Source organism: Glycine soja, chromosome 15 (assembly GCF_004193775.1).
Source record: "Glycine soja cultivar W05 chromosome 15, ASM419377v2, whole genome shotgun sequence".
Taxonomy (NCBI): Eukaryota; Viridiplantae; Streptophyta; class Magnoliopsida; order Fabales; family Fabaceae; genus Glycine; species Glycine soja.
This window is the reverse complement of record NC_041016.1, coordinates 49,430,046-49,451,428: the sequence shown is the minus strand read 5'-3', so window position 1 is coordinate 49,451,428 and position 21,383 is coordinate 49,430,046. Positions and strand designations below refer to the sequence as shown.

Here is a 21,383-nt window from a genome sequence, read left to right as displayed (position 1 = left end):
GAGAAATACCCTTCGCATTGTAGCCTTTTTCTTTCCCGCAGAAACCCAGAGCTGTCTTGGTAAAACTACGATCCCGGTTTTTCTAACGGTTGGATTGTTGTGAAATTTGGATATGTTGTTATAAATTCAATTTTGCATGCTTTAACCGTTGGGATTTGCGAGATGATGTTCGTGTAGAGAGAAAAAGGAATCGCATGAAGATAGTCCAAATGGAGGCTTCAATCCCTTCTACGTTTCTCTGACGTTTGGGAACTCTATCGGAGCAGTCGGAGGAGAAACTAGAGAAATCTTAGGGAATCGCTAGAGATGCTGTTATCGCTGTCGGAAGACACGTGAGTCCGCTTAGAGGTAAGAGATGAGTTATTCACAATTGGGGTTAGTGAGAACATGTGTAGGGATCCTTAGAGGATTAAATTGGGGTTTTATTTTGGAATGTTTATTAAATTGCAATTTTTCCTTTATGATTATAAATAAAATATTGATGTCCTAATGAAAATTGTTTGATAAATTGTGCTCTTGATATTTATATATTTCGACCTATGATTTTGATATAAGTGTGCAGTATTATTTGAGGGGTTTTAGTCATCATGTTGTGATAGTCTTTTGTATAAATTGTTATATTAAAGATATGAAATGATGATTCAAATTATGAGTATGTGATGAATTGTGGAATAACATGTTGCTTTGAGATTATAATATTGTTATTGAGATTGAGTATAAGTGTAAAGTTGAACATGCGTTAATTTGTGAGATACGTGAAAACATGTGATGGTGGATTGTGACACTATGAGATGTGAAATTGTGAATGAGTTTTAGTTGTGAATAAGTGTGTAGTTAACACTTGATGTGAAATTACTTGTGTTGTAAGCTATGAATTGTACAATAACCCGACCAGTGTTATATTGAGAAAAGCGTTGATGCGCAGTGTTAAAGAGAAAATGTAGGTTTCCTATTTAGGAACCAGTGTTAAATCGTAGCGCAATTGTGTTGAATGTGTTTAAAACACAAGTGTAAGATCATGGGTATTGTATAATTCATGAGCAGTGTCTGCATGCAAAAATTATTTTAGGGGTTGGACCTGAATCAGGAGGGAGAGGCCCTGACGGACTCTTCGGAGTGTAGGTCTTGGGGGTCACCGGGTTTGAGTACTCCTTTAAGCCTATACTGATCTCATATGGTTGGAGCATTCTCGCAAAACATCGTGATCCTGACTAGTCTCCCTATGATCTTACTTAGTGAGAGTGACCTGATAAACCCATTGTGTGGTGTGTCTTGTTATGTACTCCTAAGCGCCCCAGGGTAGTTTTTCACTGACATGGTACCACATTGCATATAGGATTGAGTCTTAGCATAACTGTTGCATATGCTTGCTAATTGATGCGTTATTATATCTTGATCGGAGTGTGGGATTCTTGTGTAATGTGATTGATGATTGAAAAATGAATTTTGAATGACGAAGTGGTGAAGTTACGTGAGCTATGTTTAAGCAAGTGGTATCTCATTTATATAATATGTATATTTAATTGTCTGATTTCTCTATTAGCTAGGAATGTGATAACTCACTCTCTGTGTGTTGTTGTGTTTGGATCCTGTGATGATCTTGAACTTGTGTTCGGGGGAGCAGAAAATAGGTGGATGACTATGAAGAATCTCATGCTAGAGGACACGAGAACACAACGCTCTGATAGGATGTGACATTAGGATATAGGTTTTATATTAATTGTATGAAACTTAGACGACCTTGTTGAGTCGAGAATACTTTATTATTTATTTGGACAAGTTTGAATATGATGTAAAAGAAAATGAATGTGAATCTTTTTCCCCTTTGAAAGACAAAAAAAAAATGTTTTAAAAATACTTTTAATTAATATTTGAATTTTTTATTCCTTATTAGTATATATGTGAGGGGTAGAGGGTGTCACATTACATCTTATGTATATATTCCAAGGTCCCTATTTTTTAGGGTCTAAATTTATAGTTAAATCTCTAATATAACACAGTTGTAGAATATGAATTAGTTTATATATTGTTACATGAAATAGCCAAATAATAATAGTAAATAACGATTCTAAGGGGATGTATTGGATTAGGATTTTAAAAAACTATTTTAACATAAAAAATTATGGTAGATCTTAAAGATTATGTAGGAATATTATGAATTATCAAATTTATTTATAAAACTTTTATGATATTTTAAATTTTAAAGAATTTATATTATAAAAAATTAAAGGATTTGAAAGAACTTCGTAAATTATAAGATTTGAAAAGATTATCTAAATTAAAAAAAAAACTCAAAATCACAAGAGTTAATGAAAAAAAATAATGAGAAATGAGAAGGTTTGGATAAAAAAGAAAAACTAATATAATTTTTTTAATAGTTTAAAAGTTATATTTATTCTAGTTTTATATTCTCCTATACTAATCTTTATTGTAATAAATAGAAGACAAAATTGAAGATGAGGGATGGGTAGGAGAAGTACTAAGTTGTGTGAACGACGATATTAAGGGTGGTGATGGACTTAGTCAATATAAAGAAAACATGATTAGTTTTAGCACATATGATAAACATTAATTTAATTTAGAAAACAAAAAAAAAGTGCAAAGGGAATGAGTAAAGTTGACATTTTTTATTCCAAAAGAACAAGAGAAATATATATATGGCATATGCATTTTGAAGAATATTAGAGAGAAAAGAGAATATATGTGATGAGGGGAAAAAAAGTCTAGTAATCAATAGAAAAAGAAAGAAAAAGTCTAATAAAATCTTAAGGGTTTAGATCAAATTACTTAATAAATGTTTTATACTAAAAAGTATGATGAAATCCATCAAAATCCTTCTTAAAAAATAATCTATCGACATTTGTATATTTTTGAATACCAAATGATTTTTTTATAAATTATAAAAAATTCTAATTGAATATCACCATATTTTGTTATCTTCCTTAATTTAAAATTTTTTAAAAGTCTTAATTAAATATCATAAGACTTATTTATACTATTTAAAAATTTTGATTGAATATCATAAGACTTTTTGTATATAAAAAGATAGTACACAAAGGTGGTAAAAACAGATGCTGAAAGAAGTCACACAAAAATTGGTGATAAAAATCAGTTTGTTGCATTATTTATAGGTGTTTTGTAACGGAGAGTATTTCATTAAGATCTCTTTTGTATATTTTAATATTTTTTTTGTTTTTGTATACAATAAAATTTTTGTTGTTAATTAAAATAAAAATGACACTATTCAAGAATGATAAAAAGTATTCCTTTAAATATAAGTTGTAAATCATTTGGTTATATATCAAGGATACGTAGTGCCACAACTAAAGTAGTTGTGATCTAGAATAAAATAGTCATAAAATGTAGGTTGAATACTAACGTTAAATTTTAAAATATTACTACTTCCATACTTAAATATAAATAATTTAACTAACTTATATAGGAATAAAAAAAATTAATTAATGTCATTTAACTCTTTTAATAACATTAATATAAAAAAAAGGAAAAAATGAAACCACTATGACACAAATCTTAACATGATTTGAAATGCCTTGTGCGCCACCACAATAACTGCCAAATAATGGAAAGAACTATGTACAAAACACATTTCGAGGAACACACATCTATACAAAGTCTTTTTCGCACAACCTTATTAGTGGATCGAATAAGTCGGCAACTTCTGTGAGAAACTAGTGACTTGGGGGCAACTGTTTTGGAAGTAATATAATGATAAATAAGTTGGAATGATTATCCAACGGTATAATCGGGAAATCTCATAAGTAGGTAGCTTCCCTAAGAAACTACAATGGGGACAAGTGTTCTAGATCAGTGATCTAGCAATAGAAAAAATGAACAACGCTCTAGTACTAAACACCAAAAAGCTGAAGCTTGAGTGCTATGTTACTCAAAACCGAACTATGATATCTGGATCTGGGAGTGACATTTGCCAACCAGTGATAAAGGGTTTGTGTCTTGCACATGTTGCAAGTTATGACGGTTGAAAAAAGCACCAATGGCAATTGGCTAACTGTTTTTTTGGCCCAAATCAGTGATATAAAAGTGTGAAACACTGGTTTTAGGGTTGACACCACCTTCACCGATATTAGCTTTGATTGACTCCTTAGATCATATCTCTGAACCGAATCTTCATCTTCTTCTGAACTGAACAAATAATAAGTTAGTTATTGTGTAATGTTTGATTCTCAATCCTCACTTCACATGGCTTTGACAAATTTAATTCTTTGGAAGACAAATATTTATACCAGAGTGTCACTATTTGGCAAAATGACCCAAATTTTCTAATATGGGTTTGTTTCCATAGTAATTCTAGAGGGGGTTTATTTTTCACGTAAAATTATAATGTATGGATGTGTATCGCCATGTATGGTGGCGACACATACAGGTGGAATGGGTGTTGCCATTGGAAGCTGCGAAATGGCAGAGTGGATGGCGACACTGTGCAGAGCTGTATCGCCAAAACCAGTAGCGAAATAGGCTGGTTTTGTAAGCATTTTTTTTCTTCTTTGTTTAACAAGTGTACATGTATTTTCTTCTTTTTTGTTTAAAATGTGTGCAGGATTTCTTTTTTTTTTTTTAATAAAGTTTTAATGTGTAGAAAGTGTATTCTTTTTTCCTTTTTTTTTAGTTAAATTTAATTATTTATAATAGAAACTTTAAAATCTACCTTTAAAATTTGTACCTTGGCCTTCGAGTTTTAAAAGTTTTTGACACTATTTTTATTTGAACTAATTACTTTTTTGTTAGAATGAAATTTTAATTTTAAGTTCTAGTGTGCTAGTTTTTGTAATGAATTTTTTTTATGTTGGAGTTATTATTAACTAAATATATTAATACTGATACTAATTATTATTTATTGTATTTTATTTACTCAAATTTAGTAATACGTATTTAGTTAATATATTTGTTGTGTTTTATTTAAATTAATTAGTGCACTGATACTAATTAATATATTTAGTTAATAATAACTCCAACATAAAAAAAAAATCATTACAAAAACTAGCGCACTAGAACTTAAAATTAAAATTTCATTCTAACAAAAAAGTAATTATTTCAAATAAAAATAGTGTCAAAAACTTTTAAAACTCGAAGGCCAAGTACAAATTTTAAAGGTAGATTTTAAAGTTTTTATTATAAATAATTAAATTTAATTAGATAAAAGAGGAAAAAAGAATACACTTTCTACACATTAAAACTTTATTTAAAAAAAAAAAAAGAAACCCTGCACACATTTTAAACAAAGAAGAAGAAAATATATGTACACACGTTAAACAAAGAAGAAAAAAAATGCTTACAAAATCAGCCTATTTCGCTACTGGTTTTGGCGATACAACTATGCACAGTGTCGTCAGTCGCGACATACACTTTGCCACCTCGCAACTTCCACTGACGACACCCATTCCACCTGTATGTGTCGCCAACATACATGGCGATACACATCCATACATTATAATTTTACGTGAAAAACAAATTCCCTCTAGAATTACTATGGAAACATACTCATATCGAGAAATTGTTTCTAAAGAAAACCCATTTGGGTCATTTTGCCGTCACTATTTTAATTAAGCAAATAAAAAATAAAAAATAGAATAATACACCTCTTGCTAATTGATCCTTAAAAAATACTATTAATGAAGTAAAATTTTCAATCTCTACAAGAAGAAAGTATGAAAAAAGAAAAGTGTGATTTTTACCAAATAGAAGTCAAAATTAATTAAGTCTTACATGGAAAACAATAGGCACAGTTGATAAAAAAAAGTAAAATAACATTAAGATAACTTCAACATAAGTTTATATATCTTTTTTTTTATTATTTTTAACTTAATTATATTGACGTGTAATTGTTTGAGCTTATACATAAATTTAATATACTAGAATATACTATGAAAAGATTGGCCTATAGATACTAATACTCAATAATTGATTAACAAAATGAAGCCAAAAAAAAAAAATGAAACGGTGAAAAGTGAGTGGTTAAAGTTTAGTACCTTTGAAATAGGGACATGAAAATTTTCATTTGACTTCTATTTTTGCATGTTTTAGCCTTCGTTTCTTATCTACAAAAGTAAAAAGATAAAGAATGAAGAAATACACCTATTAATTGATCTCTAAATTTCATGAAAGAATATAGAATATATAAGAGAAAATAATGGTTTTAATTATGATAATAATGATAATGATGTCATGCTTTCAATAAAGTTTAAAATGTTTCATAAAATTTAAATAAATTTTATATTAATTTAAACATTGAAAAAAATCATTTTTTGCCATCAAATCAACGAAACAAAATAATTGGGGAAACGAATTGATAATACTCCTAACATTTAATCTGATGCTGATAATGGATGAATATGTAACGGTGCTTGATTCATTAGAAAGATAAAAAGAAGATTTAATTGCAAAAAATAGTCTTCTTAATTTTTCTAATTCACTAAATTGATTTCTTTATTTTTTAATTTATTATCAGAAATTTTTTTTTTTTTTTTCAAATTGACTATCTGAGTTTCAAGGAAAAGATTGAACGTTCACGTTAATAGTTGGAATAAAACGTTGACCGTGACGTGCCGTGGTTGTCCAGCATGGCTTCGGAAGCGTTGTTGCCCGCAACAATCCGAAGAGAAACCTCGTCGCCATGGCAGCCTTCGAGCCCTTCTCTAGCAGAAGATTCGAAACCATCGTCTCTAGACGCTCCTTATGCTTCGCCTTTGTCACAACGGAGGAAGAAGAAGACGACGACAGTAACGATTTCGATCTCGAAACTTCAGGAATGTACTTCTTAGCATAATACATAAGAATGTCTCAATAATCTCAATAAGCATAATACATAGGAATGTACTTCTTAGCATAATACATAAGAATGTCTCAATAAGCCACTGGATTGGGGTGGGTGAAGGTGTTTTGGGGTAATGGAAAGGTTTTCAAGTTTAGAGAGCAAGTTTACAGGTCTAGGGTTTCAGGTCTGGAAAATGCTGTGAGGTGAATTGCTTTTCATCAATAATTGTTACTAAGATAACCTCTGATGAGTGAGGTGAATCATTTTTCAACCTCATTTCTTTTTGTTTTAGGGACTGGGATAGTTAATTTGAAAAGAAAAAAAAATCCTGATATTAAATTAAAAAAATAAGGAGATTAATTCAGTAAGTTGAGAAAAGAAAATTATTTTTGGAATTAAGTCAAAAAAAGAAATAAAAAAAAACTTTAAAAGTATATATATCTTTTACATTTTACAAATGAAAAAATATAACTTTTCATTTTGAAGTTTAAAAGTATATCATGATTCCTAACATTATATATAAATTCTGACCTTTAAAGTAACCAAATTTAATGCATATTAATACAATTTATTCAAAATTTATTCGTATGTTTACAATTTTTTTTTTTTGACTGGATCATATGTTTAATTATAATTATTTTCATAAAATCATTTTCTCGCATATTTTATTTTTATAATATAGTAAGTATAATTTTATTTTTAACAAAACATTAAATTAATGTATTTTTAAAAAATAAAAATAAAATATATATTATTGTAATTTGCATAGATATATAGATATAAAATATTTTAAATATGTGCATAAATTATTAATATACATATATTAAATTAAATATATTAAATTTTTATTTTTTAAAAGTAAATAATCATTTTTAAAATCAGTTTTTAGTTTGAAAATTAATACTACATTATCTCTTATTTATTTGTTTTTTTCTATTGTTTAAAAAATTCATAATTTTTTAGAATGTTTTCATCTGACGGTGAGTTATTGTGAAGTTAAAGTTTGAATCTAATGTTACTAAAACATTAAGAAAATTTTAAATGATTGAATCAAATCAATGGTTATTATAAAATTAAAGTTATGATTAGACAGCTTTAATATATATATATATATATATATATATATATATATATATATATATATATATATATATATATATATATACGCCACTATTACTCCTAATTTTGGTTCTTTTGCACAAAAATAGAAAGAATTAAAAGTATAGAAATGCCATGTCATATTGTTTTTGCAAGAAAAACTAATACTACTAAATATGTAAACCATTAATATTGAACATTTATTTACATTAGAGTTATTTAATAATTAATAAACTAATTAATGTTTCTCGGGAGACAAAATAAATTAATAAATCCTCTAAATATATTGACATAATAACCTAATTGATAACTACAAATAAGTGGTTGTGACAAACTTACTGGACTCAAAATGGCCCAAAGGGGAAAATGACAATTTCATACTTTACACTTCAATTCAAAACTTATATACTAAAAATAAATGTATTTTGTATTACTTTTTTGAAGAGAGAACATGAAAATTTCATTGCAGATTTCGATCGAACATCCTCAACCCAAATTATCTCTAAACAGATAAAATCAAAATTAAGCTAATTGATGGGTAAACAATTCTGAGAGATACAACCACTTTTGAGATACGTCATCTTCTCTATGACATGTTTGAAATCCGTATTTTTATTTTAGAAGCACATATATCTCAAGGCGTTAGGGGTTCAGGTTTTTGGTATTCCAATGGTGTAGGAATCCCATACTTGAATGTGTCAGAATCAGCCTCACAAAGCCATGATCTACACGATTATCTTTGTTATTCTCTCCTCCTGCATAAACCATGACAGGGATAGTCAAGTTTGGTTTCAAGTATAAAACTCAAGTTTTTCTTATTTTGGGAATTATTTAGTAAACATTTGCATATTTGTGATTAGTGACAAAATACCTTGTAGCTCATGATGTTGGTAGTAACATCTGATAAGATGGTTCGGCCAATAAAATTGTCAGATTCAAAATTTACTTTCAATCAATAAAATAATTTAAAACGTTCATTCTCCTCAATACACAATTTGTAATTTTCTATGATAGTATTCCTGTCATAAAAAATATTTTCAATACAAATTTACCCAAATTTTGAAGACAGCTTATGCCTAAAAGTATGAAGATCATTATGCACAAGAAGTTTTTCAGTACAATTATGCTGAACGTATATTTTCAATACAAATTTACCCAAATTAAGGCGGTGTTCAATAAGAATGTCTAAAATTGATTAGAATTATGGTCATTGTGACTAGTATATAATAAGATCTACAATTCTCTACAGATTGTGCAATACGCTCTTTGTGAATAGTTACCCTCTATTATGTCAATCTATCCTCTAATACTACTGCAGATTTTTTCCCCATAATTGCATTAATTGCTCTCAAAGTTGTCTTTGGTCTGCAGTCTGGGCTAGGGGATGCTTCCAGGCGTAGTACCTGCCCTTACCAGGGACTTCCTCCATTCAAATTGGGCGAGAAGGTACTCCCTCTTCAACTGTTTGGTGTCATTTCTTTGGTATGGGCGTCATAAGGCATAAATGGATAAAGCTGCAGGACAATTTGTCATGGGAATGGTATTATAGATTTTTTAATCTAGTATGGAATTATCATGAGTTATGTTAATGCTAACAGAACCATTCATCCGAATTGTTTTGATACAATTCTACCTATGGCAATACAAGTGATGAGAATCCAAAAAATGTCCAAATAAAATCACAAGTAAGATCAAACAGTCAAATAATACGTTCCGATAGATGATATCCGTACTTAATAAGATTCAAGTGGAAAAAGATTCCAGAGACACTACCAAAAATTTTGATTGTTGTTGTAGACACAAAGGTTAATGTCAAATATGTTTTTTCTATTTCTATTTTTTCGTTATTATTTTGGCTCAAATTAATTTTAAGACTCATGCCATTTTTTTCTATTTTTCGTTTTAATTTTAAATTAAATAAAATTGATGTCTTTCTACACTATATGTAATATCATTGTCTCTTTCTCTCTTCTATTTCCTTGATTAAAATCCCTTCCATTTTAATCATAGCCATGGAGTCTGTTTTTTGTCAGCCAACTTATAAATTAAAATAGATATAAATTAAAAACACAATACGCTTTTTAACGATAATCAAATTAATTGTTACATAACTTAACTTTGTTATTTAAATTTGAAATAATGATGACATAAATTATTCTTTTTAAGTATAATCAAATTAATTATGATACAAATTAATATCATGAATTGATTTGATTATTATTAATAAATTTAATTTTTATAATAATTAATTTGATTGTCTTTATAAATAATAACTTGTATCAATTTAATTTAATTAAAAAGATACAAAATACTATTAAAAATGATAAATTATAAATTAATATGATTATTTTAAAAAGATAACTTACATTTATAATTAATAAAAAATCATAAAAACAATAAAAACACAACAAAAATATGATTACAAGCTGAGTAAAAATCACAATAGAATTATGATTTGGTTGTATTTTAAAAAAAAAAAACAATAAAAATGTGATTTCGGTTGTGGTAGTATTCACAATAGAAGCACGGTTTTGCATAACACAGAATGAATGAAAAAAACGGGGCTAATAAATGAACGAAGGAGAAGGGAGTTCGTGGGGTGAGAAGAAGGTAAAGGGGAAGTGGGTTTGAACTAGAGGAGTAAAGGGGTCTTTTTGCATAATTGTAGGGGCCAATAGCAAATGGGTTTTAGATCAATAGCAACACCCAATTCTGAATCTTCATGTGGTCACAAACTTAAAATATGTTAAGCCAGCCCTGCTAGTGAGGAAATTTAAAGGTTCAAGCATACCAGCAATCCCAAGTGAGTGAAGTAGCGGTCTGCAGTTTTCGGGCACTAAAATTAGAAACTTTGGAGCAATTTACCCCACCAGAAACTTTGAGCAATTTACCCCACCAGAAATGTGACCAGCAGCTAAATTTCAATTTTTAAGTATAAGAAAATTGAATATATAGGACCCACATTAATAGCTAAAGAGAAAATTACAACATTACAGATCTCAGGAGGTGTTGAGGAGGGATTAGTATAATGTTCTCAAACTTGGAAATTAGTGAAGGGAAATAAACAAAATAAAAGAAAATTATTGTAGGAAAATATAAAAGAATGAGATTATATAGAATTTGACAAAAACTCAAATGTTAGTGTAATTTACTAATTAAATCTTAAAACTATTAAACTGCTATATTATAACTATTCATTTCTGAACAATTTACATATTATAATCTTTTATTATGAAATATTTTTTAAGTTTAATTACTCATTCTTATAGTTTTCAAACTTATTTATTTTAGTTTCTATAGTTAATAAGTGAATTTTTTAGTCATTGAAGATTAATAAATTGATATTTTAATCTTTGAAGTTTACATTTTAATTCTCAAAAGGTCCCTATTTTTCTTAAATTTGTTAGTTAAAAAATGTTAACAGCAGGAATCTTTTAAAAATTAAACTGTAAATTTCAAAAACTAAAAAATTTACTTGTTAGTTATAAGAACTAAAAGAGATAAGTTTAAAAATTATATAAATTAAATAGATAATTAAACCTATTTTTTTATCATGGTGACGAATAATATATTTTATGGTCAAAACAGACTATTAACAACTTTTCATTGAGTAACAATTGTCTCATTAAAATTTCTACTACATGAAGATGGCACTGGTTATCGCGAGATAAGAAATAATTTGCATAAGGTGTGTGATATATGATCTTAAATCTTATTTTGTAATTTTTAACAAACCCAACCTTTTCCCACTTCTATGAGACATTCTTGAACCATCCTATCATTATATTTATAAGCCACATGATAGGATTTAATATTAGTAACATTTGAACATATTAGCAATTCTCAAGAATCTCAACCACAACTAAACCAAAACAACAAACAGTAAAGCATACAAAAATTGGTGTGTTCAAAATGTTTGACAAATGAAAACAGCCCCTTCACTTGCAGATACTTTTTGGTGGCATGCAAATTTAGCTGTATTGAATTCATAAAGTGTCAACAGGTGTATTTGATTGTGCTCCCCATTCAGTCCAAGATCCATCATAAACTGCAACATCAGACTTTCTAAGACGATGAAGACCCTGAGAAAGGAGGTTATAATCAAAAGTAAGGAAAAGAGATTTCTTCTGGATCAAGGCTCAAACTAACACAGACCAGCAAGTTCCAATTTTCCATGTCATGAAGATACATAATCCCATGTTTTTACTGCTTGTGAATGAAGCTTCTACTGTTCTCAGCAGAAGATTAAATTAAGTGTATTGCAATTTATATTTTGAATGAAGCAAAATCTCAAGTCCTGTCAATTATTACCGGTAGAAAAGCATGTGAGCATATGTCAGAAGTTTTAAAAATAATTAAAACCCTAAGTCATGGCCTACTTTTTTACTTTCAGACTTCCAGTTCGAGATATTCAAGTGTGAGGATGCGAAATCAGAATTAAATATGGAAAAGCGAAAGAATGTGAATTGGAAAAGCTACCTCTACTTATTAATCAGGAGGGGAAAAAAATATCTCTGACAAGTGACTTCTGAATATCCTTTCTAAGCAAATGAAATGGAAGCAAAGGAAGGGAGTGACTTATGAAAATCCTTTCTAAGCAATATTTCCTCTTTTATAACCATGGAGAAATAGGTGTTATTTCGTTCATAAATTAAGTAACTTTATCCATTCCCTTTCCCAAAGCAACAGACATCAATATATTCATCCAAATAGAGGGAGAGATGTACCAATGCAAGAATGCAAGCAGTTACGCCTGTTCCACATGAAGTCACAGCTGGGCTTTCCAGAGAGATGCCTGCATATCAATAGAAATTTATGACGTTAGAGTTAACAAGATCAAAGAAATGCAAGAGATTTAGCATTACAAATATCCATCAGAACACATTCACACCTTCTTGTTCAAATCGCTTCTTCAACTCATCTGCTGGTAACAATGTCTGTGAACTATCTAACAACTGCAAATGAAGACAATTAACATTGATTGAATAGTCTGCAAATGCATACATACATAGTACATACATGTATATGCCAACCAGTCTTAAAATAAGATTAGTCAGTATAATAGAACTGGATCAGAATTTAGGTAAGCATGTAATCTTAATTGATTTTACCAACAATCTACAAACTTATATCAAAGATCATACTGGCAAATGACAGTATAATAAGTATGGAAGATACTGATATAGAGAATTGTACTCTCCCAATCTACTAACAGACCCTCCCATAAGCTTTTTCAGTTTTATTTCTCTAGCTCTCGCAATTACAACAACTCCATTCCATACACACATTCTCATGTGATAAGCAGCTCTTATTGAATGCATGCTTAATTAAGTAGTTTATACAAAATTGACCTAAATTTAAGAAGCCAAAGCTAGATGCAAGACAAAGACAGCATAAGCCTAGGACTGGTTAGCAAAAACAGTGCTATAAATAGAAAATATAAAATGTTTCTCTGGGAAATCAAGACAAAACAGAGTAGACCATATGCTGCACCTGTGCAAAAGGGATGCATTTGCTACCAGGTACATGACCACTTCTGATTCCCTTTCGAGGCTCTTGTACAGTTCCATCAAATCTGCCAAAGTATTAAAATCAACATAAATCCAAGAAATGCACTTTAAAAAAAAAAAGAATCACAAGTAAGAAACATTTTTATATTACAAGAAAAAAGTAAATCCATGGAAAATAACGTAACTTGGAAAAGAAATCTACTGATATAGTAACAACAACCAAAGTCTTCTCCCACTAGGTGAGGTAAGATGTCTACCACTAAGAAAAAGAGAAAAGAAAATATCCGTATGGAGGAATGTCAAGGTATCAGTTTTCATTAGCCATGGAAGTAATTGCATGTTATGGCTCTGTTGTGTCAGAGAAGGTGGTTACTACATGCCTCTTGGTGGTGTTTTAGAACTGCAGCTTTCATGCCCAAAATCACAGCATAATGGGGTTGTGAAGGCACTATGGTGTACAGGTGCAAAATACCCTTTGTTGCCCTCCTTTTCTGTGTTTTCCAAGCCTCTTTTTATATTCTTATGAATTATGATTTCTCCTGTGTTTTGTTATTAGAAACATTAGAGTTTGAAACCCTTCACCAATGATGCACACAAAAACACTTAAACTCTGTTTCAAACTCTGACACCCCAGACCCACTGCTCATCAGCAACATTTTTGCTCAAGTCTGGCATTGTCTGCTGGTCTCCACAATCATGCAAATCCTTCATGCAGATCTCTGTTGTCTGCTTACTCTTCACAGTTTGCATCCTATCTCTCTGCTACATATCTTTGTTCCCTTTTTGTGTTCTGTAGAGTGCAAACTCTTCACAGTTCACACACTTAAATTGTTCACATTCCTCCTTTCCTATGCTTCTCACAAATCACAGCCCCCCTATGCATTTCTTTCTATATTAATTCCATCATCTTCCTTTTTGCTATTAATTCCATCAACTTACTTAAAATTCGGTGCAGTACTACTTTTCACGCCTTGTGTTCTTTGAATTTTGTCGTTATCATCTTGAAAACCATGCCTTAGATTAATGATGATTATGTATTTAGATTATTTCTTATGATCCTTTAATTATGGATATGCCTTTGATTTACACTTAAATTGTTCACATTCCTCCTTTCCTATGCTTCTCACAAATCACAGCCCCCCTATGTATTTCTTTCTATATTAATTCCATCAGCTTCCTTTTAGCTATTAATTCCATCAACTTACTTAAAATTTGGTGCAGTACTACTTTTCACGCCTTGTGTTCTTTGAATTTTGTCGTTGTCATCTTGAAAACCATGCCTTAGATTAATGATGATTATGTATTTAGATTATTTCTTATGATCCTTTAATAATGGATATGCCTTTGATTTACAGTAAAATTTTTTTAATTTTTGAGCATTCATGTGTATAATAAAATTATTTAGCATGTATCTATAATTTCAGCATACTAGTCATGCTGCTACAAATGTTTGTGTCAGTCACATGACATTAATCTGGGATTAAGTATGTTAAATCGATATCATGTGAGGATATGAAAATATAAAAAGAATTAAGGAAAGCAAATTACCTAGGCTTTGATCGAGCATCTATGTGTTGGTGAGTTTTGTCCTCTATATTTTTCTTTACCTGAAAGGAGAAATAAATACAAAATAAGGAAACATTTAACCTACAATATACTTACAGGTGCCCAACTTACATATGATACCTCTTCTAGTATTAGTTAATTTTGATATCTGATAGGCCAAGCATTTCAAAAGAATATATCATATAGCCAAACAATACCAAAACCATATTGCATAAATGTGTTCAGCTTTTCTAGTGATTGCAACATGACTTGGGAAGATTTCAAGTAGATTTATCTGCAGTTACCAAGTTTAAAACTTTCAATTCAAGTTATATTATAATAATTCTTATTACACAAAGATGTCAAACCTATGATCATCATTAGACTCTTTCTTTGATATATAGGGCTCGATTCCATAAATAGCCCAATAAAGTTTTTTGTGTTGTACCAATAAAAAAGATTATCAAAGTATGAGTATTAAGACTTCAGTTATGACTAGCAAGAAACACCACTATTATATATAGAACTTTACTAGATATATCATGAATGTCTTGTAAATGTATCATGTTTAAGCTAAATATTTCTTAAAGTTAATGGCTCCACATGATCTTGTCACAATTTCATATTGTTTCTTTAAATTGTCAGAGATTATATTTTCTAGACTCAATTATTGATAACATAGTAATTAAATTGTTATAAAAATGAAGTGAGACAAAAGCAGAAAAATGGTTCATAATAAAATTGGGCCGAGTTTCAAGCTACGTAAGTCTTTCTCAAATTGCAGCTGCTACTTCAAACCTAACTTCATCCTTGAGGTAACTAATTATGGACTCTAACAAGAAAATTTTTGATACTTCTACAACTACCAACATTGTCAACCTCCATTTTTCCAAAGTGTTGTTCTCCTATCAAAATACATTTATTTCTTTCAGCAATCCAGGCATTCAGGATTGCATTTGATCTGACACTAATAATAAAGCAACCAACCTGATCAATGTTCCAAACAAGATGTGGCTGAAATTTAGTCTGAAATGTGAGTGGGCCAACCTAGCAAGAAAAAGTACATTAGAGAATCAATGCACTAAAATAAAAAATAAATGTCAAATTCAACACAATTAATCAAGGTAAAACAATAGAAACTCAAAAGAATAAAGAAATCATATTAAAAAAGATGGAAAGATTCCAAACTCACTGTTTGTCCCTTATATACTTTCTCTATAGCCTCAGTAGCAGCACTGGCTTTAAGAATAGCATCACTTGAAGCACTGGATTCAACATCATAACCTGATGCACGCCATCTCGGCAGGCCACCATCTAATACCCAAACTCTGTCATGCCCAAATACTCGGAACATCCTTTTAAGCAGAAGGAAAAGGTGTTAGTTAAAATAAATAGCAAATTTCAATCCATGATTCCACAATCCACACAATATACTTATATTCTTTTTTGTACAACACCAAGGCTTACCACCAAACACGAGCTGCACTAAATAATCCTTTTCCATCATAAACAACCAAATCATCTTTGTTCTCTATGCCAAGAGCAGAAACAGCAGCAGCAAACGCTTCCGCTGATGGCAGCATGTGTGGTAACTGATCAATGAATACAAGTTAACAAGTTAGCATTCACATATATAAAACATTTACCCAGCATCTATAGATGGAGGAAAAGCAAGAAATGTGGCCTATCCTCCATTGAAATAAATGGGCCATGGGAGCAAATTAGGCCATGTGATTGACCAGAACAAAAGCAGTTCCGACCAAAAACAGACTATAAATAATCATGTAACTAATAAGACTACGCATATAACAAGACTCCAAACAAATGAATAACCCTAATATTCTAACAAAAAAAACATTTAAATTTTATAACCAGCAGAGAAAGAGTCCCAAGAATCCAAATAGTAAATTAGTATCATCAAGAGGAAGTATCAGTCAGTCATCATTCTAAGGTCTCTGAAATTGCAAAATATCCTTTGGTAGTTGACACTAACATGCTTGCTAGTAAGGACATTTCTCTTCATCCACTTTCTGTAATTTATAATTTACCACTGCAAGATCATAAGTTTACTGACTAGATATATAAACCAAATTATGATATAAGAACAGCTCTAACATAAATGTGTATATTGTATAATAAAAATGTCAAAAAGAACGAAATATAATAAAAAGAGATAGGCTTACTTTTGTAGTCCGATCTGCTATTCCATCTACATCAAAGAAAAGGGCACCAGGAATGTGAGCAACCTGTTGTATATGGTGTTATACAAAGTACACATTAATTGAAGATGGTAGACAGAAAAATAAAGTTAAAATTATATAATTAAGTGCATACAAGAGAAAATATTCAAGTGATATCATATATCATTCAATTGTTTAAAACTCTGAAGTCCTGAGAATGTGATTCCCAACAAAAATCACATTGATACCTGATATTCTTGAATTGGATTCCTCTGCTCATCCGGCATGTACCACGAAGCATCTAGTACCTGAATAGAAATTATAGAATAGCTAAGATAAGTTTTAGTACTTAAATGAATACTCAAATTCAGTAGTAAATAAGGATACCATATATAAATGCATCTCTTTTTCAGACCATGCATACGTAGTAAGGAGTTTCAAAGAATTAGAGGTAACTTCAATTGATGTCAATTACAGAAGATTGACCATATAGTTCACAGACAGCTTTGTAATCACCTAAATAAGTGATTGAGTGATTCAGGAACAAGTTGAGGGCAGTTGTGGCCATAAGTACAGTCTTTGCTAATTTTACTAGATATCATTCATATAAATATTCTCATGAAATAATGTGATTCTCCAACCAGACATACAGTGATTGCATCAGTGCCCGGATCATTAATTACAAAGTTAGTGATCAAAAGAACAGGGAGTTTTAGTTAAATCATATACATACTGCATAGTTTGAAAATAGCTGTCGCAACTGAGATCTATGGTTTGGCACAACAGTTGCAGAGTTCAATAAATAAGTAATTAAAGGGATCAAGTGGAATTTCATTTTCCCAAACCTAATTAAATTAGTAAACCTGGCACTTTCAGTGAAGGCTGTTTACTTAATATTAATATAAAGGAAATTGCAACCAGAATTGAATAAATAATTTTCAACACGTGGAATGTGCAGAACACCAAAAGAAAAAATAAATGTAAGGGCAACATAAGGTCAGCAATAAAGGAAACTAGGCAAGAACCTTGATATCTGGCTCCTTCAGGTTATCATAAAGCCAATCTACAGATACAACTGGCTCATTTGTCGATACAGATTGTGTTGAATATGTAGCTCTTCTACCAACTGAGGAAGAAGCCATACAAGGAGCCCAACCAGTTGTTTTGATGTTTTGGGATGTAGAGGCTGAGACCGGGACAGCTCGTATACAAAACAGCCGTTTCTGAAGGTAAAAGAGGAATTATACAATAATATCTTGGCAAAAATAACATAGATCAAGGGGAATCTTGAGGTCAATAAGACAATGCACAAATAAATCAATGGGTAATATTGATCAAGATTGGTTTTTTAAGTGAAATAGAAGAACAAGTCTTCCTACTGTCGTTTATATATTAATAAAAAAAATTTCAATTGCTTCTATCATCTTTTATACATAACAGTAGCACCAGATCCTGTTTTAAGCATTTATATATAATTGCACAAATCTGTATTTCAAAGACTAGCTGCCATTTATATCAAATTTTAAATGATTCACTCATATTCATAATATTACTAACTCAAAAAATGCACCTTCCAAAATTAATACTTCCATTCCAATTGATGACAAATTGATACTATCTTTTAGTCCATTTAGTAAGAACAGAAATTAAAATTAATCCCCACCAGATAGTGTTCACTTCAAAAGGAGCATGCATACACCCAGCCATCCATACCAATGTGTTATGAACATGTGGATGGTACTTCAGTTGATACACTTACTTCAACACCAAACATTGAAAAATTGAAGTATGAAACATATGCCATGGGAATTTACCACTAAAGCAAATCATGCAAGTATATCACCCTACTGGATCAACAAAAAAGACCAACAAAACGGAAAAACAAAAAAATTTGAACCAACACATACCCCAATTCCCACACTCAAAAGTCAAAACTTTAATTAGAAAAAAGCATAACCCAGATACCCACAAATCGAAACAACCGAAGAATCATACAAAGACCAAACTTTCACAGGCACCACATGTCCAGTCTCATAAGGGGGAAATCAACACAGGATTTAAAAAAAAAAAAAAAACACACACACACACACACACAAATTGTAGGGTGAAAAGGGATACCCAGAAGAAATTTCGCACAGAAAAGGTGAAGCTTACACTGAATAGAGAAGAGAGAATCTGTGGCTGGTGAGTGAGGAACGAAGAAGGGTGTATCAATCGGTGACCCAAAAGCATCTTTGTTAAAAGGGTCGAAGCCATTTTATCAACGACCATATAAAAGAGGGGCCTCGGATAACTCGAACAGTCACAGATTGTGACAAGATATAAAACAAATATAACAAGGACAAGTGAGTGAGGTGAGAGTGTGCTGTTTCTCTACTTTGGGATTCTTTGTGCAGCTGAATGTGTCACTCACTGCCACTACTCATGAACGATGAAGCAACATTTTATATAATTTATTAAACACTTACATATGTTTTTAAATTTTAGGTTTGACGATCAAACTTTTCAAATATCAAACAATAAATATGAAAAAAAAATTATAACAAATCAAACACAAAATTTAATTATATATTATAAATCAAAAACATATTTAAATTTTTATTAAATTGTCGTTCTAATTTTCAAGGGCTATTTGTTCAATTTAAGTTATTGAATTTCAAACGTTTGGATGTTTATTATTTTAATTTGTATTTATAAAATTAAATTTAAGAATTTAATTTGAAGGAAGATAAATATCTTGTCACTTTGATAGTTATTACATTTATCAGTACGGATAAATATATGAATATTAGTATTTTATTATTTTAACTTTTTCATTATCATTTAATTACATATTATCATAATATATCATAAATCAGATAATTTTTATAACAATTACCTTAAGAATATCAATAATTATATAATTAAAATTTATAATAAATAAAAAATTATTTAATATATAAATTTATTCTTTTATTATAAACTACATAGTATTCATAACATGCACCAGAGGGGGACTTTTTTAAATTGGATATAAAACTATATTAACAATTTTATTAATTTCTTCAATTATTAAGAAAAAACTAAAATCAATTCAAATGTCCACAGTATAGAACTTAATTTAACATCCTATAGAAGAAATATTGAAAATAAAATTAAGTGAATTAATTGAAAAAAGGCAAAATTAGTGAACCGATTAAAAGTCAATATAATATTATATTCACGTTGATTTATGTTAGCTTTATCAGATATCACATTCATTATTTAATAAAAAAAATTCAATAATTTTTTTAACATTTTTTAAACAGTGAAAGTTAGTAAATATACAACAACGACAACAACAACGCCTTATCCCACTAGGTGGGGTCGGCTACATGGATCAACTTCCGCCATAATGTTCTATCAAGTACCATACTTCTATCCAAATCATTAAGTTCGAGATCCTTCTTGATAACCTCTCTTATAGTCTTTTTGGGTCTTCCTCTGCCTCGAATTGTTTGCCTTCTCTCCATCTGGTCTACTCTCCTCACTACAGAGTCTACCGGTCTTCTCTCTACATGCCCAAACCACCTAAGTCTATTTTCCACCATCTTCTCTACAATAGGCGCTACTCCAACCCTCTCTCTAATAGCTCCGTTTCTAATTTTATCCTGTCGAGTCTTACCACACATCCACCGCAACATCCTCTACACCTACTTTGGTCTCATGTTGGCTCTTGACCGCCCAACATTCTGTTCCGTACAAAATCGCCGGTCTTACCGCAGTCCGATAAAACTTTCCCTTTAGCTTGATCGGTACCTTTGCATCACATAACACCCCCGATGCTTTTCTCCATTTCATCCATCCTGCTTGAATGCGATGATTCACATCCCCTTCAATTTCTCCATCATCCTGTATTACAGACCCAAGATATTTAAACCGTGTGACTTGAGGGATAATATGGTCTCCTATTTTCACCTCTGAGTTAGATACCCTCCTACTTTTGTTGAACTTACATTCCATATACTCCGATTTGCTTCTGCTTAGGCGAAAGTCATGTGTTTCTAGAGCTCGTCTCCAAGTTTCCAACCTCTCATTCAACTCCTCCCTCGACTCTCCAAGGAGGACTATGTCATCTGCAAAAAGCATGCATCTCGGCACTATCTCTTGGATTTGTTCCGTGAGGACATCCAGAATTAAGGTAAAAAGGTAGGGGCTAAGGGTTGACCCTTGATGCAAACCAATTGTGATGGGAAAATCGTCTGACTCTCCACCCTGTGTCCTAACACTAGTCGATACCCT

The 21,383-nt window shown here is 30.6% G+C and overlaps 1 protein-coding gene across 1 annotated transcript; it reads right to left on the bottom strand.

The window, feature by feature from the left end:
* Positions 1–11,579: 11,579 nt before the first annotated feature.
* Positions 11,580–19,550, bottom strand: LOC114388295 (thiosulfate/3-mercaptopyruvate sulfurtransferase 2-like). The gene is made up of 12 exons (XM_028348709.1): positions 19,278–19,550; positions 18,149–18,346; positions 17,372–17,431; positions 17,127–17,189; positions 16,411–16,535; positions 16,136–16,298; positions 15,931–15,990; positions 14,947–15,005; positions 13,382–13,463; positions 12,780–12,843; positions 12,616–12,683; positions 11,580–11,970 (listed from the first exon to the last, which is right to left on the bottom strand). Exons 1-12 carry the CDS (start codon positions 19,392–19,394, stop codon positions 11,875–11,877), a joined length of 1,155 nt encoding a protein of 384 aa, XP_028204510.1. The 5' UTR covers positions 19,395–19,550; the 3' UTR covers positions 11,580–11,874.
* Between the last annotated feature and the right edge of the window lie 1,833 nt (positions 19,551–21,383).